Consider the following 17,730-nt stretch of genomic DNA (forward strand, 5'->3'; position numbering starts at 1 on the left):
ACTTTATTTCGGCATTTTGAAAATTGATACTTCAATTTTTCCTTACATGTGATTTTCTTATACTATACATAACCTAATATATTTTTCTAATAATGGATTATATTTCTCTGTTACTTGCTTACTTGTTTGATATACTTTTTGACAGAAACATATGAGATCAGACTTGGGAGAAAACAAAAAGAAAATTGACAGAATGTTAACATTTTAAGATTTAGTGTTTACTCATATGAAAAATAGTTGTTAAGTGACTAGTCAAGGCGTTCTAATAATAATGGCTCCCTAGAGGGAATTTTATATTTTTAAAGCTAAAATTTTGTTTATGTTAGACATTCATGAAAATCCAGTATGAGAGAATAAGATGCAGGAATGAGTAAGTAAACTATCTGGTAGTTGGGGAATTTGATAGGAATGTGCACAAATGAAGACTAACTCATCTATATTTTAAATATCACAGAAAGACTTTGAAATGATGTTTTTCTTTGAAAATTACTATTTACAAATTGATTCATAAATATATACATTTGGGAAGTTATGGAAGTAGCATGGGTAAGTATAGTCTGTTATCTATATGGCTTTAACTCAAAACATTTCAAACAAATATACAATACTTCCTCGGCTTCTAAATGACAGCTTTTTGCCATCAGTGTACAGCAGGTTAATTATTAATAGTTTATCTTCTAATCATGTTTTAAATTTTATATTTTATGTGTTTACTAAAGAGATAATGTTTTGAGTGCTTAACAGGGAAATCTGGCTTTTCAAGTAACCAGATGTGTTCCAAAGCTGTGTTCCCAGTAATGGACACTAGATGGCAGGGCTGCATTGTTTAAAATTTGGAAGCCAAGAACGGAGATAAGATTTTTCCCTTGTATCCGACAATTCTAAGAGTAATATCCTTTTTCCTTTGCTTAAAAAAATCTAAAAAAAGCCAATAATATTTAAATTGCCATCTAATAAAGTGCATAAGCTGGATAATTATGATTACAAAACATAGTATCTATTAGAAACAGCTTTTTAATAGGGTGTTTTCACAAAGCAAGAATGGCACATTGACAACTCAGTGCTGAGGCTTCCCCCCTTTTTTTGTAATTGAGATTTATTTCCTTTTCTGTAGGCAGTTAATCTGTTATGTTATTACCTGTAGAGAATTTGATTCATAGTGTCATTTCCCCCCAGGCCTCTCTTCCCTTCTCTCCCCCCACGTAGACTTTTGCTTATCAAATTGGAATTCTAGAAGCTTGAGGTTGAATTCAGCCACTTTTGTGGGGCCAGTCTTGTTATGTTGTCCTATATATTCTTGTCTGTTGTCAGTTATGAGCTCGGGGAGTAGATTCTAATTGACAGTGCATGTTAAATCCCACAGTGTATATGAGAGTGACTGTGGTGTTCTGGCCAAATTACACAGATAAGAACATCGTCCTCGGAGAGTAATCCTCGCCTCTCCTCTAAGGCAGAGCAGCTGCAATTTTATGGTAGTTTATTTTTCTCCATTAACAGAATTTTAGAGCTTCTCTGTGTTAAATAATATCTGAGTGCCAAAATCAGAAATGTAGTTTATCAGAATATCTACAGCAAATAATAGAAAGAGTCCTTTCCTTTTTCTTACACAAAGTCTGTCAAACTTCTAAGATACCCAGTGTGACGTGGCACAGACTTTTACAGCTGATGGAAAATGGTGTGTGTGGGCGGCAGGTGAGATTTTGATCACAATAAAGATTTATACCTGTCTCTTATTCTTTCTTTGGTATCTGTCTCATTGAAAACTTTTTTTTTTAATGTCTCATTTTTAACTGAAATTGTAAAAATAACTGTATCTAGTAAAGACTCTGCTCCAGTAACTGGCAAACTTTGTAAAGGCACAGTTAGTAAATAATTCAGGCTTTGGGGGACACAAGTCTCTTTGTAACTGCTCAGTTCTGCAGTTGACAGCGAAAGCAATCACAAATACTATGTAAATGAAAGAGCAAGGCTGCGTTCCACTCCGACTTGACTTACAAAAGCAGGCTGATGCCAGATTGCTACCGATAGGCTCTGGTTCCCTGACCCCTGATTTATTCTATGACTAATCTGTCATATTGCAAACACAAAGATTTTAAATTTATTTTTAAGTCATTTAAGAGAAAAGACTAAAACGTTTTATTTTAGCTCAATTAGAAAACACTAGCAAGACATGAGGACTAATGAAAAGATAGCATAGTAACAGTGAATTTCATCAAATTGGTCTTCACCCTTGCTCTGTTATTAGTTAACTAGCTTTTGTTTTTGTTTGTTTTTTTGCCTGTCAGTCATTCTTTCTGGACATATAAAAAGATAGTTAAGAATATTCTTTTCCTTCTAATATTCTTTCATAACAGGCATTCCTTTTCCTAGAAAGATAAGATAAGTAATAATACTTAAATTCCTAAAATCTGTAGTCTTAGATCTTTACTAGATTTTTCAAGGAAAATTCCTAAATTCATATTATTGTATAAACAGGAATACACATTTAAGTAGAAGGCTTGCTTGAAATAATGCTGCCTTACCTTCTTAGTTTTGAATTTTTGTAGCCACATCTGACCTGCATGGTTTTAGAATGCGATATATATTTTTATTGCACTATATGTGCTAACAGAATCCTCGTCTATAGGCAATCTGAACTTTGCCATTGATTGAAATGTTTTAGGACACATTTTTATGCCTGACCCACAAGAGGAAAAACAATCATTTGGTTTGTGCCTCTGCTGATGAAATATGATCCCTGATAAAAATTATTTAGTATGATGGAGAGTAGAAACTGACATACTCTTAACAGACTAAGCTATGTTTGAAAAACGAATGTTCTACACTCTATTTTGTAAAATTTAATTCGATTGAGTTGTTGTTCTTTTGTTTATACATTGCTCAGTCTAGAAAGGAGTTTCAAAACTGGATAGACTCAATGATTCTTGAGATTCCAGATTAAGTCATTCAAGGGGAATGACTGTTGAGTTTGCCTTTGAACCTCAAGAATGGTAGGGTCTGAGCCTGACTTCGGAAAGTGTGATCTGGAGATAAGCAGTTGATTGCCACTCCAGTCAGAATTTTAAAACTTCTTTCTACATTCCCTTTACCCAGGAGTGATATAGCTTATCATTTTGTTTAAAAGATAACTTTCTTTCATATTTCTAGAAAACAAAGGCAACTTAATGGTGTTTATTACCTAATTAGTTGGAATTCATTTGCGACTAATTATAATCATTTATAACTCAAGTTAGTTGAATTGGGGATGTGGCTCAATATGGGAGTTAGGGGCATTTTGGCTGTGATACAAATGAAGACATGATATTATTTATAATAGTCCTAGTTCAGTTGAACATTATATGTGATCTTCAATGTACATATTCAAGGGAAAAATTAAAACTTTAGAATTGCTATTGATAATGAAATAGGTTTTGAAAGTTCCAAAGGGCATTTTTTCCTTTGAAACCTCCTTTTGACATCTAGGGGATTAAAAGGAGGAAAAAACCCGGAGCTTCTCTGTGTGAACTTGCCTAGGATTCATTAAGCATTTCTCTATCATAAACACATAACTGAACTGCTTCATTATAAAATACAATGTTTGCTAAGTATCAGGAATGTATTTCTATGAAAATTATGAGAACAAGTTTTTTACGAAATATGGTAAACCTGCAAACATCCTTCTAAAATCTTTTGGCTAAAGCAGTGGAATGCTACACAACTCAACCCAATGATGTTAATAATATTTGCTGTTTATATAACACCAGTCTTCTGAGGAGCTAAATTGACTTCACAGGTATCGTATAATGAAAGCTCACACCATGGCCTGGGAGAGAAAAGTGGGTGCTTTCATTTTATTAGAGAGGAAAATAAGAAGAGAGGTGAAATGACTTATCTACAATTTCAGAGGAGGCCAAGAATCAAGCTGTCCACATTTCCTCTGCATTCCTCTCTTATAAAGATGAATTCCTTTATATGGCAATAAATATTTATTCACAATGGAACTACTAATAGGAACATGCTCAACTGGCTGATAGAATGTAGCAGGGGATAGATTCTCCTCCTCCCCCACCAAGTTTACAATCTAAATTAGACAAGACAAGACATGACAATACAGAGAGTTGGAGTACAATTTGCACTGCTGAGTAGTTGGCTCTGGGTTTCAATTTCTTTTCTTGAAGTCACATACATATTTCATCTTTTGCATATTTTGGCAATATATCCGGCTAAGAGCTATAAAGCTATTTAATTTTTTTTTTTTTTTTTTTTTTTTTGGTAAAGCCTTTTCTGTCTCGGTAATGGATTTGTACATCACTTGCAGCCTGTAACATGGCTAAGTGTTCTGATTGACAGAACACCCACGTTCAGACTTGTTTATTTTTGATAAGGAAATGCCAGCTAACTTGGTCCATATGTGCTCTTCAACAGGATGAGGCTTATTCACATGTAATGGACAATCATTTAAAAATAAAATGACAAGAATTATAAGAAAAGTAATACATAGGAAAATTGGAGTTTCCATTCTCCTTTTCACTTAAAACTATTTTCAGCATTAAGCTGTTTATCAATATGTTTTTAAAAATTAACAACCTTATTACTTAAACTTTTCACATCAGGATGTTTTATTCTTATCTGAAAGAATAGAAGTTTTAAAATATAGACTAGTTTGGAAAATATAGCAAAGTTAAACAATTATATAAAGCACTATTCACGTAATAAGCATACTAGAACATTTATGATTGAGGCAAGCCAGAGTTGGACCCAGAAATTATTACAAAGCCTATTTCATAAATTTCAAGAGAAAATTAAAACACTGTGTCTTCTGAGGTCCTCTCCATGACACCTTCTGCATTACCGACTTTGTTGAGAGCTTGTTACTCTTTTGTCAGACACCTGAGCATTGTCAAGGCCTGTGAAGGGTCTGAAACTTAGCCTACTTACAAGTTAGAGTTAGCTTGCCAGTTTCATCCTGGATGCTGGCAGAGACCATGAGACTCCTGGGTCAGAGACCAAAGACTTTTGAGTTCACAGCAAAGCAAGCTAGAGCTTCATGCCTGAGGCAGTTCGCTGGGCACAAGATGTCTCAGAAGGATGAGAGAGTGTAGCCCAAACAATTCCTGTGCAGACCAACAGAGCTTGAAACCCCTGACTTAGGGAAACTAGATTTTTTTATAATGTGAAATAAACAAACCTGCTTACCCTTTGCTGAGATAGGAAAGATTTTTATTTTATCTATCCTCAGCCGAGCGACACATAGCTCTATTGTCTAAAGTGGTTTGTTATTTAAAGATCTTCAAAAAGATAGCCAGGAAAAAAGGACTTCTGCTTACAAAATGTGCAGAAATTTTAGCGACCCATGGAGAATTAGCTCCCAGGAAGCATTTTCACTAATTCATATTATGATACCAGTTTGACATGTCTGGGTCTAATGTAAGAATTAGTTATTATGGATCTAATCTAGTTCTACAAATCTGGAGGTTTATCTCTTGGCTGAGAATAAGAAAAGGTGGTTAGAAAACATTATTAATATGTTTTTAATCAAGAGAAACAAGATGATCTGGACACCTTTATATTGTTTCACTACTGAAGAGTTAGTATTACAGTGTGACCCAGCACATAGTAGGTGCTCAAAAACTTATTGGGTGAATGTATTCTAAGATAAATGACAACTTGGCTAATTATTACCTATAATGGTTTTGATAGAAAACCAATAAATGATGTCTAAAATTAATTGAATTTGATGCAATTTGGTGGATGATATATAAGGACTAGATGTTAATGTGAAAATCATGGTAATAAAATTAATAATATTGTAATAACTTCATTTAATACATTTAAACTTCTCATAAGGAGTTCAGGACATTCATAAGTATCATTATGTCATTTTACTTTAATCTTGAACAATGAAGATGTAATTAAATACTTATTAGTGAAGCCACTGTTATGACATTATATACAGTTTTACTTAGAAGAATAAATAATAATTACAGTGGTTTTGCTAAAATGTGAATCAATTTAAACAATGTTTTATTGTGGCAAGTAACTGTAATGATCGTTACAAATAAATATGGTAAGACAATTTTAATATTTTTACTGCCTTTTATCAGATTAAAACTATTTAATCTTACAAAAAAATGAGAAAAAAATGATTATGTAATTTAGGTCTTTAGAAAAGTCTTCTTTAAAATTTACTATTTGAGACCTATAAAAATGTATTAATATAAACTTTAGCATATAGGCAATTCCCAACTGCCTTAGAATATCACCAATAACTGACCTTTTAGTGTTATTCCTACTTATCCCACCTTCAGCATTCTTGTAAGACATAACCACCATCCTAAAACTTGTATATTCTGACTACTAAGCAAGGGTTAACGTTTTCTTTCGAGGTTTTCATTTGTAAGGCTCTTCCACTCATTTTCTCTTCCTTTATTCGTTTATTTGTTTATGGAATTGTGCTTAGGGATAAAGCATTCAAAGTCGAGGCAGACACTTCCCTCAGTTTGGCAGGTCGTTGTGATGGTTCGGGACGTGCTGCTGAACTGAGATTGGACAAGAATTTGTGGATTGCTCTAGCCTCTGACATTTGTTAGCAGGATCTCGCTCCGCTAAGAGCACATGTGTTTTTCTAGACTCTGTGGCGACCCGGGAGAAATTCAGGGATGAAATAACAGATTGTCTTCAAATGCTTCAGTCCAGCTCTGGATTTTATTGGCACTTACATATTCCACTGTTTATTTCATTAAGTGCAATCTGTTTCTCTTACGTCCCGTGCAGAACGTGAAGGACGACGGACAGCATGTGTGGAGACTCAAGCACTTTAACAAACCTGCCTACTGCAATCTCTGCCTGAACATGCTGATCGGGGTGGGGAAGCAGGGCCTCTGCTGCTCCTGTGAGTATGTGTGTTCCGCCAGGACGTGAGCGCCTCCAGTGAGGAGAGGCTGATGTTTCTGTTTGTCGAAGGATGGAGAGCTAGGCATGATCCTCACCATCCCTGTAGCTGTGATTTATACTTCCCTGTGGTACGTTTCTGAACAATGAGGTCACTCTCATTTTAACTTTCTTCAGTTTTGGAAAACCCTCACTTAGGAAAGAGCTCAGGACGTTTTCCAATCCATTAGCCATTTTCTTTCCACTGTAGTGTAATTTATCATTGTTCCCATTACTGCGGAGACGATTATAAAAATTACTAGTCTCTTATTTATATCTAACTCATATTTCTCTTTTTTTTCTCCCTTTCTAAGTTAGCTACTTTATTCATATTGACTTCTTATAATGAGTCAGTTCCTCAGGTCTTTTAGAAAACAGTTAAATTAATTGACTGTTATTTTGCATTCAAATCACAAGAAACACAAACTAATACCTTGGGCACATTATTTTTAATGCTATTATGAAGAAACTCATCCTATGTGATGAATGGGTGTTGGAACCCAAAGACTCGCCAGGTCAGCAGTTGCGGCCATCATTTCCACTTCAGTACATTCATCTTCTCACTTCTCATTGTATTCTATTAAGTGAGTACTGCTCAGTAGAATTTTCTAATAGTGTACTTTACAATTATTTATAAGTCACATACGTGTTTTTAAATCTACACTAGATATGCCTGAGAAACTGTTCCATCCCCTGGCATCCCTGGTGAAACAGAGGGTATATCATGCCCTCCTCACTAAAGTGTGAGGTTGTCTTGTCCAGCAATTTTCCCGTCTCATACCCCTTTCTGCTATGAAACTGTCAGGTTTATCAAACACATCCTGTTTTTGTATGTTTATATTAAATTAATTTCTTATTTAGCCTGCACACAATGTGTCATTTCCAGATACTGTTTTTAGGTAGCCACTTCTTTGGTAGTATATTTGGGAAGTGATTTCCTCTCAGATGTATTAATTGACATTAACCACCATGTTTCAGTGACATGTTTAAGTGATGTCTTATTTAAGGATTTTAATAAAGTTACACAATATTTTCCAGTGTGGACTTGAGAGAGCAATTTCTGCTGGTTTCATCTGAAGAGCTAGTTACACTAGAACATTCTCCATGTACAGGGGAAGTACTTTGTTTTTAAAATTCTAGTATGTTTAAGGAAAATAATTTTACATGCTAGATTTTATTGATGGGAGCATAAGAAACATAATAACTCTCTAAAATGTGAGATGTCATATAGACAGTGAGAATGTTTGCTCACAAATTGGAAGTGACTAGTGTGGCAAATGCAGTGCCCTTAATGTTATTGTCAATATGGAAGAGAAGAAAAGGTATGTTTTCTTTCTTAATGTTGTAAAAGGAAATCGCAGGTGTGGATAATATGGAAACATTTTACTATGTAAGTATCATGCGGACTTAGTATTTTTCATTCTAACTTTATGCAGTGGTTTAGTTTTTGTTTGTTTAAGAGTTCTACATGGTTGTTTTAACTTAATTTTTTTGGATATATTTATGCATTTAGAACTCTTAATCTTGTTCTTTTATTTAAAGACATCTGCATATGACCCTAAGTCATTTTAAAAATCAAGCCATGAAATAATTTGAAGATGCCAATGAAATATGTCTCAGTTTTATGTCACAATTTATATGCATACACACACATATATGTATGTATGTCGTAGTCGTAGTCGGCAGCCTACAGATACATATTGCATATAAATATAAAATTTGCATTTGTGTATATGGATATATCACATGTTGCCTAGTAAAAGTTGTTCCTTTCTGACAAACATGTGCCATGATGACAAATGAGGGATGAACTGTTACTAAAGGCCTGGCATGTATGATGATATCTATTCTCTGGAAATAGACTAATCAGTCATTTAAGGTTTAGATGAATCAATAGACAAAATAGCATAAACTCATGGGCTTTTATTCCCATGCTCACCAGCTGCTCTCATGCCTATACTTCATAAAATAGAGATCTCTTTTTCTAGAAAATGACACCAAGCCATTTGGCAGTCATCAATTTGTCTTTAATATTTTTGTCATCTGGAAGTTATTGTGAAAAATTTGTGGGAGGTCTGATTTAATTAAGCATTTCCTGCTATGCCATGACAGAGGCGTCTTGGTTTTTCACATGCATAATATTTCCTGTGCTAATTGGTCTTTTGTATTCCATGGTAAAAACAGTCGGCTTAGACTTTTTCTTGATGTGGTTGATTGGATTGATTAGGGAGCAGTGGGCACGAAATGAGATTCTGTTAATGTCATTCTTTCTCCATAAAACTTCAATCAGGACCAGAACTAGCTCTGAATCTGTGTACATGTTTCCTTACAGTTTGTAAATACACAGTGCACGAGCGCTGTGTAGCCAGAGCGCCCCCTTCTTGCATCAAGACCTACGTGAAGTCCAAAAAGAACACTGATGTAAGTGCGTGGCAGTGCTGGCTTTCTGAGGGTGGCCTTTATGGATGCCTCCTCTTACCACCATACTCTGTTCTGCTCTAGGTCATGCACCATTACTGGGTGGAAGGCAATTGCCCGACCAAGTGTGATAAGTGCCATAAAACCGTCAAATGCTACCAGGGCCTCACAGGACTGCATTGTGTCTGGTGTCACATCACAGTGAGTAACATTGAAAAACAAATCTCTTTGAAGGCTGTATGTCTCCTACTCTTTTAGTGTCCTTCCCTGCAAGATCACCCTGAATTGAGACTAAGCATAAAACCATGGAAGTTTCTTATTTCATCTGGCTTTCAAAGGGATAGAGGTTGAAGTCATAGAATCCAAAATTTTAGAGCTAGTGACAATTTTAGATGTGATACCATCATACAATTTTCAAATTGTGCTCCGTGGAGCCTTTGGAGGTACCAGGAAGGTAATCAGAAACCACAGCGAGGTGTGGGCAATGAGCAGGGATGCTGATTGAATGGGGTTCATCTCTCTGTGTACTCCACATTCCTATTTTGGTAGTGTTTTCTGTTTTACAGATGTAAATTCATTTTAATCACAGACTTTCTCAGCTTGAAAAGGGTAGAAAAATGAACAAGGCAAAGATTTAATTATATAGTAACGATACTAAGACCAAAGAAAGCTAAGCAAATTGACCTTGACCACATGGCTATGTAGAGAAACAAGTAGGTTTACATTTAGTTCTTGAGGCTTCAATGAACTCACTTGTCCCTTCTTTACATGTTGTTATGTTGTCCCTCCAGTTCAATCATAAACTGAGGGATAAGAAATATAGAGCTAAACTCATTCATGGTATTGACACTTGAAAAAGAAGAGGCAAATTGGTCTTTCCTGGGAAACTTTAGGACTGCACCTGGTTTTCATGATTTTGAAAGCCGACATCAAATAAGCTCTGGAATAAATACCATGGTTAGATAAGACCTCTAGTGTTTCATGTTTAATTTCTGGAGAGGAATTAGAATCTACATTTTCAAGAATAGCTATTTTTGACAACATAGTAATCATTTAAGTACTGGGTTTTTTTGTTGCTGTTTCTTTCTCAATTGGTTTTTCTAGCTAGTGTTTAACTCCTGTTATAAGACAAATTGTTTTTGCTTTTGTGGGAATAAAACAGTAGAGAGCACTGTTAAAGTTAAGCAATGAGTTTCTCTGTAGTGTCCTTCAGTCCCTCCAAACCCCCAAGTTCACAGACATACACACAAGATAATGAGAAAAATAAACTGTGACTTGCATTTCAAAAATAAATGTAAGTAAACACATTTTATTCGTTATTTTCAGCTATTAAATTGTATTTACATTTGAAATTCCTTCAATTATGAAAAAGATTTACTTTTGAAGTGTTTAATTATAATAAATTGTCTAACAATGATTTAAATTACACATATGGATTACTTAAACGTAATAAGTTCTCAGTTTTAAGAAAACCACAACTATTTTATTTAAAAAAACTAATGCACATTAAATATAGTCAATCTTTTGCTACACATTGATAAATATATAATTTTATTTCAAATATTATAGGAGCCAGCTCCTCTTACTTTTCCTGGATAGTGCATTTTTCACTCATTATATTTTCAGCATAAACTGAAATTGGAGAATATCAATTTATTTATTGTGTTTTTAATTATTTTCTCATTCTACATAAATTTCAAATGTAATGTCTTAACTTTATTGTTTTTCTTTACTTTTTCATTTCTTGAAAAAAATCAATGTGTTTTAAATGTGTTCTCAGCTTGAAAACTCTAAAAATATTCCCTGGTGCCTCTCCAAATATAAAAACTTTTAGCTTTTAGAATTTTTTTCTATTTGACTTCTCTCCTACTTTCCCCATTTAATCATTACAAAGTATTATACATGCTCCATTCTGTCTCTTCTATGGGAATTATTCTCCTCAAAGTTACCATTGCTAGTTGTCTCTTGCTGATACAGCATTTTGAAATTATTTTTGTATTATATTCCATTTTGTTTTTTCTCATTTTCTTTCTTTTGTGTTAATAGTTTCTTGAATCTCTGACTCCAAGATTTACATTTCTAGCTCAACCATTCACCAGGTATACATTTATATTCGGTCCTGATCCTGGCCCTAGCCTTGCAAGATATTAGGCCCTTCCTTTTAAAAGAATGAGTGTTCTACTTCAGAATAAATTATATATTTTACAAAATCTATACATTTTTTAATGTTTAAATCAGTTCAGACAACAGAGCCTTACATATTATTCTTAACTAAAGATCCATGTGTACAGACAGGATGATAATTCCATTGTTTATTACAGGAAAACACAGTATAAATAGCTAACGTCCTTATATCCCCAAGTTCTACTCAGAAAACTAGCCCCCCATGAACACTGGAATAAAAGACGGAGTCAGAAAAGAAATGGTTGCCCTCTTACTAAGCTGTCTCAAGTCCTGAGGCTCCCAGCCTAGTTCAAGCTTATTTACTGTAATCCTTGATGTCCAGGGGTCCCATGGGTATTTGGTTCATTAAAGAAGACTTGCACAATAATAAAGAGAGTTATCATATATTTTAAAAAAATGTATAGCCTTCTCAAATGTAACTTTAGCCTCTGTGTATATATATTTTTTAATTTAAGTAATCATAACGACTCATTAATATATTGATTTTGTGCCTAGCTTATACAAAAATTTACCTCAGACCATTTATGTATTTAGTATAATTTATAGTTACTTCTTTAATCACAATGCAAAAATTAGTATAGATGAGTTGCTCTTGGCTGATGCTTACCTATTACTACTGATTGCCTCTAAACAAACTGAATCTACTTTCTTCTGCTCTTCTACTTCCCCCAAAGTGCTATTATTATAGCAAAGGGCTAACAGAAGTTGTGCAATTGATGGGATGTGGCACCATCATGTGAAGCTTTAAGAAGTCCTAGTAGCTAAATGAAGTCCAGGAGGAATAGATTGCAGAGAGACACAAAGAGAATGAAAGTGGACTTCATTTCAGGGTTTTCAAATGCTATTAATTCTTTTTTTATATACTACTTTTGAAATGGCTTGGGTCTCGGAAGCCAGACTGAGCAGATTCTTAAGATGGTCTCTCTCCAACAACTAAGATGGTAGTCGTGCATGCTTGGGCCAACTATGAAAAGGTTTTAAGCAGTTTTCTAATTTGTAAAATAGAGTTAATGATACCTATATTGTAGGATTGTTAATAATAATTAAATGAGTAGAATGTATTTAGGGTAAAACCTTGTACATAATAACTGCTCAGTAATTGACTATTATTATCATAGTGAAACCTGGGTGAAATATTATATGGGGCCATAAAACCCAACTCCTGGCTCTCAGAGGACACTCCAGGAATATTACTCCTGACTTTTCTCTTTCACCCCTGGAGGGATCTGTGATTTCCCAGTCAAAGGTAGAATAGCACTTCTATGTTCTAAAAACATCCAGAACCATGTGGTCCGGAATCTCACTAAATCCTAGACTAAGTTGAGTTATTTATAATTCACCAATAGCAACTCTTCCAACTCTCTTTTCTATCAGACATGTATCATCATGCTCGTAGTCACTGGCAATAGAGTTAGAAGTCAATTTATTTTATTCTTGTCTTTCACCTTTGTCTATTATAGTCAACCTATCACTGAGACTTTAAATTTTCTCCTTAAAATATCTCAGATTTGAGGTTTTTTTCTCCATCTTCACAGTCCAAGTGCAAGCTCTTAGCACCTCTTCACTAGATTAGATCAGAATCTCCTGGCTTATCTCCCTAACAGAAGGTACTTTTCCTATAATGTAGGCTGCCATCCACCTCCAGAACCATCCTCCGAAAATACTAGTTTGTTATCATATGCCACATTCAGCAACCCGTAAGAGTGCTGTAATATTAAATGCAGCCCTCACCTCCTCCTCTCCCGACATGGTTTTCAGTTCTTCAAATATCAGACCCTAGGGTGCATGGTTTATATAATAGTCCCCTCTCTACATGGCCTCCTGTGCAGCTGTATGTATTTGCTTACATTCTCTTGGGAAGGCCATGCTCTCCCCCACCCCAGCCTGCTCTTTTGCTTACTATACTCCCGCTTTAATTTTTACTAAACCTCAAGAACCAAATAAAAGTTCTGTATTTTCCTTGACACCACTATTTTTTCTGAATAACTTGTGTATTTTGTAAAAAGATTATTTATTTATTTATTTATTTGTTTGTTTGTTTGTTTATTGAGAGATCGGGAAAGGAAGGGGGTAAGAGAGGGAGAGAAATATCAATGTGAGAGAGAAACATTGATTGGTTGCCTCTCGCATGCTCCCCAATAATGAACCAAACCCAAAACCCAACTATAAGTATTTTCTCATTGGATTTCACATGTTATATTTTTCCCTTACATATGTCTCCAAGCAATGCGATGCATAAACTAGCATGTGCCTTGACCAGGAATCAAACCAGTGATCTTTTACTTTGTGGGATGATGCCCAACCAACTGAGCCACACTGGTCAGGGCCCTTCCGTATTTTTCATCCACACCAGAAAGAAAGGCTGAGATGCTCTCTAGGGGTTGTATGTCTGCACCGTGAGATTACAGTTTGATCCGGTTCTGGTCCAATACACACATTATTTCCTAATCACCCACAGTTCTTGATAAAGCACTAACTTTACAGGAGGTCCGCAGTAGGTTCAATTTAATGTCTGGTGTACTGTCCTTCTAACTGATAATATATGTTATACATGTGTGACTTAAATTTATTTATTTAAGAAATCCTGTAATCCTACAATATAAGATCTGCATCAGATATACCAATAATTTCAGATAAATTCGTAAAGACATAAACTCATTTTACTACCCTTCTTTTTTAGTCAGGACCTGGTTTCTTGATATAATATTTTCCCATCTTGTAGTTATAAAGACAGGTTCTTAGAACTGCATGCTTCCTTCTTCAGCAAACCTAACCAGTTAAGAAAATAAAACAGAAAAATTAGAGGTATAACAGTGTAAACTATATTCAAACCTGGAGGCAACCATTTTCCCATGCTTTATAATTCAATCAGCAAGGCTAAATGTCCTTGTTGGTTCTCTATTTCTTCTCTTACTTACATTTCCTGATCCTTAAGATCCCACTGTTTATACTTGTTCATTTCTTCTTTGAGGGTGTTTCCTTCACATTCTATTTAAAACATGTTGTAATTTGCACCTGGTTGTAGTAAAATGTCATTCCTCAAGCAGGATTCACCAGAGTAGGAGGGGGAGACATTTTATTTCAGTTTAACAACAACAAAAAAGAAAGCCTATATTATGGCTATGATTTACTTACTTTTAGTATCATGTAGAGCTACTACTTTTATTAAAATATTAAGCTCCTAATGGTAATGTTTAAAGGTTTTCCTTGTCTTTCCAATAGAAAGGTTTATGCTTTAGCAAATGCCGGAAGTAATACAGCACCCTGAAATTGCAAAATGTTAGAGACATAAGACTGTATTAACCAATTCTAACTTAAGTCACATTGTTCCGTCCCCCCCCCCCCAGAAGAATGACTTATTTTATCTTTATTTTCCCCTCAAAATTCTTACAAATATTTGTTTTCTATTTTTTTTTTCTATTTACTCCTTGGATTCTACTGCTTCTTTCTCAGTACAATACCCCCAGTCTTTTCTCAACTCCATTAAGTAAATACACACACACACACTTTTTCTTTTCTTGAGACAGCTTTCTCCAATAAACATAGATCTGGCTCTAAATTAGGTGGTATTTGAAATTGCCATAGACTCTGAGATTATTTCCAACTGTTTAGTTCATTTCCAGGAAAAGCTGGTCAATATTTTGTGTTTCTTAGATGTGCGACTTATTCTCTTAATATAAATGGGAATTTTTGTACATAAAATAATGACCTGAGGATTTCTATGTCTTACTCTGAGAAAATGCAAACATAACTAAACATATACAACATTTAAAAGAGATAACAATTCCTTTTCTCTGGAGCTCCATTGGCAGTTTTATAGAGGCAGGATTCATCACTGCTGTAGTTCATTTCTGTTCTTGATGAGAATCTTTGCATTTACAATTTTGCTTGTTTGCGGTCTGAGTTATCTTTAAGAAAATTCTCAGTCTTCAGTATCTTATTGACACCGAGAAGGACTCACATGTGTTTTCCTTGTCTGTAAAATGTCAGGTGACAAGTTGAAGCAACTTCTTTTTATTTCTAATTATATTCACTTTTTATCTTCTTAAGTTATTACTGAAAAATACATGCAAAAATGTATATCTCTTAAGGGAAAATTTAAAGAATTTTGTACAAATGACCATCCGTGATCAAGAAACAGAATATTTTCAGTAACCTAAGATTTTTTTGTGGTGGGGGAGCTTCAAAATTCTAGTATATGGTTTCTATTTTGTTGATATTTGCTGTTTTTTTTTTTTAAATTGATTTTATTTTTTATAGCAGTTGTAAGTTCACAGCTAAAAGTATGTTCACTTTTCCTCTTGTTAAATAGTCCTGGGAACTATAAGTATTTTCTCATTGGCTTTCACGTGTTATATTTTTCCCTTAAGTATGTCTCTGAGCAATGAGGTGCATAACCTAGACCTACTATACAAATGCGATTCACAGTGTGTAGAATGATCAATAGTTCCAACATGGGGTCCTCAGCTTTGACACTTCTGCTCACAATGTCATGATGTAGAGGGCCACCCAAATATATGTAGCAGCTGCCAATTCCAGTCTTAATAAAAGTGTAAGTTATCCTTGCACTTTATTAGTGAATATTGACTTATTGGGTAGGGGAATTGGCATGTGTTTCCTGGATGATGATATGCTTACTGACCTTAGAGAGCATGCTGCATGCTTATTTTCTGCAGGATTCTGACTCTGTGCTGCATAGAAAAAACTCAGATATGAGTCACGTGGCAGTCAGTGGAAAACCCCACGCTAGTTTTATTTTGTTCTACAGAGATCAGTATTTCATGGGTCCAATTGCTAGTATCTCTACTCTGAAACCTTCAGCCCACAGTATAAAGAGATACTCTCTACACACGAACACTCTGTTGGGCCCATCAGCTGTGTGACCACGTCATCTAGATGCCAAAAATATGTTACTAAGTTTATTTTATTTTTGTTATCTCTTCTTGCATGTGGTGACCCTCAAGTAATTGTATAGAGAGTCTTGTCATTTCTGACCATTTTGGTTGCAGACTGTTAAAAACACATGGAATGGAGACATGAAGGAGGCTGACAGCCCTCACACTGGTCATCTGTGGTCAGTGCTGGCAAGAGATTCTGAGTGCCCTGACCCTCTGTTCTGCCGGCTTTACAAACATCAGTCAAGATTAAAATCAGTACTTTCTCAACCTGTATACACAAGAATTTTTATCTGAGATCTTGCTATTGATAGGGGCTTCTTAGAATCTGCATTCTGAGTTTTTAAGAGGTTGTGCAGGATCGAAAAGCAGAGGCCTTTTCTCTGTGATACTATGGAATGGAAGAGCCTTAAGGCACATAGTGTGTCCTTGGTTTTGGTTCAATTTTCACACCGATTGGTATACTCATTTCCTAGGACTACCATAGCAAAATACTACAAAATACATGGTGTGATCAATAGAAATTTATTTTCTCCTTCTTCTGGAGGCTAGAAATCCAATATCAGGAGGTCAGTGGACCATGCCCCCTCTGAAGGCTGTAGGGTGAAGTACTTCCTTGCCTCTCTCTTTTCAGTTTTGGTGGTTGAAGGCAATCCTTGGAATTCCTTGGCTTGCATTCATCACCAAATTTCAAAGTCCATTGCCTGTCACATGGCCTTCTTCCCTCCATGTCTGTCTCTCTGTATCCAGATTTCTCTCTTTCTACAAGGATACCAGTTATTGGATTAGGGCTTAAACTAATCCAGTGTAACTTCATCTGAACCTGAATACATTTACAAAAATCTTATTTCCAAATAGGTTCACATTTATATGTACCAGGAGTGAGGATTTCAACGTATCTTTTGAGGGACCTAGTTCAACCCACAACACTTGGTAATCCATTATCTCTAAGTCGAAAATTCCAGGGCCATGATTTATTCTAAGAAAATTGATTAAGTTCAGTAAGTTAATAACATATTTATACCAGTCACTAATTTAATTTGAAGAAAATATGCATTTTGTTTTGTTAAGCTAGAGAGTTCATAAAATTAGTTTTGTTTTTCATGTGGCTTCAACTGCATCTTTATCTCTAACACCTCTTGATAAAGATCAGCAGGCCCTGATTAGATTAAACCCTGTTTGCTTTTTAAATAAGGAGTTTACAGGTCTCTGACAAGAAGAACTGCTAATCATGAATGAACGTGTAAAAGTATTTTTATTTCATATAATGTATCTAATGTGTATAGTTATAATACAAGTAGCCTTAACTCCAAGGCAGGGGGTT

General features: G+C 35.0%; 1 protein-coding gene across 1 annotated transcript in view; it reads left to right on the forward strand.

Moving 5' to 3' along the window:
• The window catches only part of DGKB (diacylglycerol kinase beta), a 583,788-nt gene that overhangs the window by 178,453 nt on the left and 387,605 nt on the right, over positions 1-17,730 (forward strand). The window contains exons 10-12 of the mRNA XM_090287823.1: positions 6,754-6,871; positions 9,242-9,330; positions 9,412-9,528. Of these exons, the coding sequence (XP_090143949.1) occupies positions 6,754-6,871; positions 9,242-9,330; positions 9,412-9,528 (324 nt within the window). The remainder of the gene's footprint in view (positions 1-6,753; positions 6,872-9,241; positions 9,331-9,411; positions 9,529-17,730) is intronic.

This window comes from Furipterus horrens, unplaced genomic scaffold (genome assembly GCF_987537825.1).
Source record: "Furipterus horrens unplaced genomic scaffold, mFurHor1.1.pri manual_scaffold_9, whole genome shotgun sequence".
NCBI classification, from domain to species: domain Eukaryota; kingdom Metazoa; phylum Chordata; class Mammalia; order Chiroptera; family Furipteridae; genus Furipterus; species Furipterus horrens.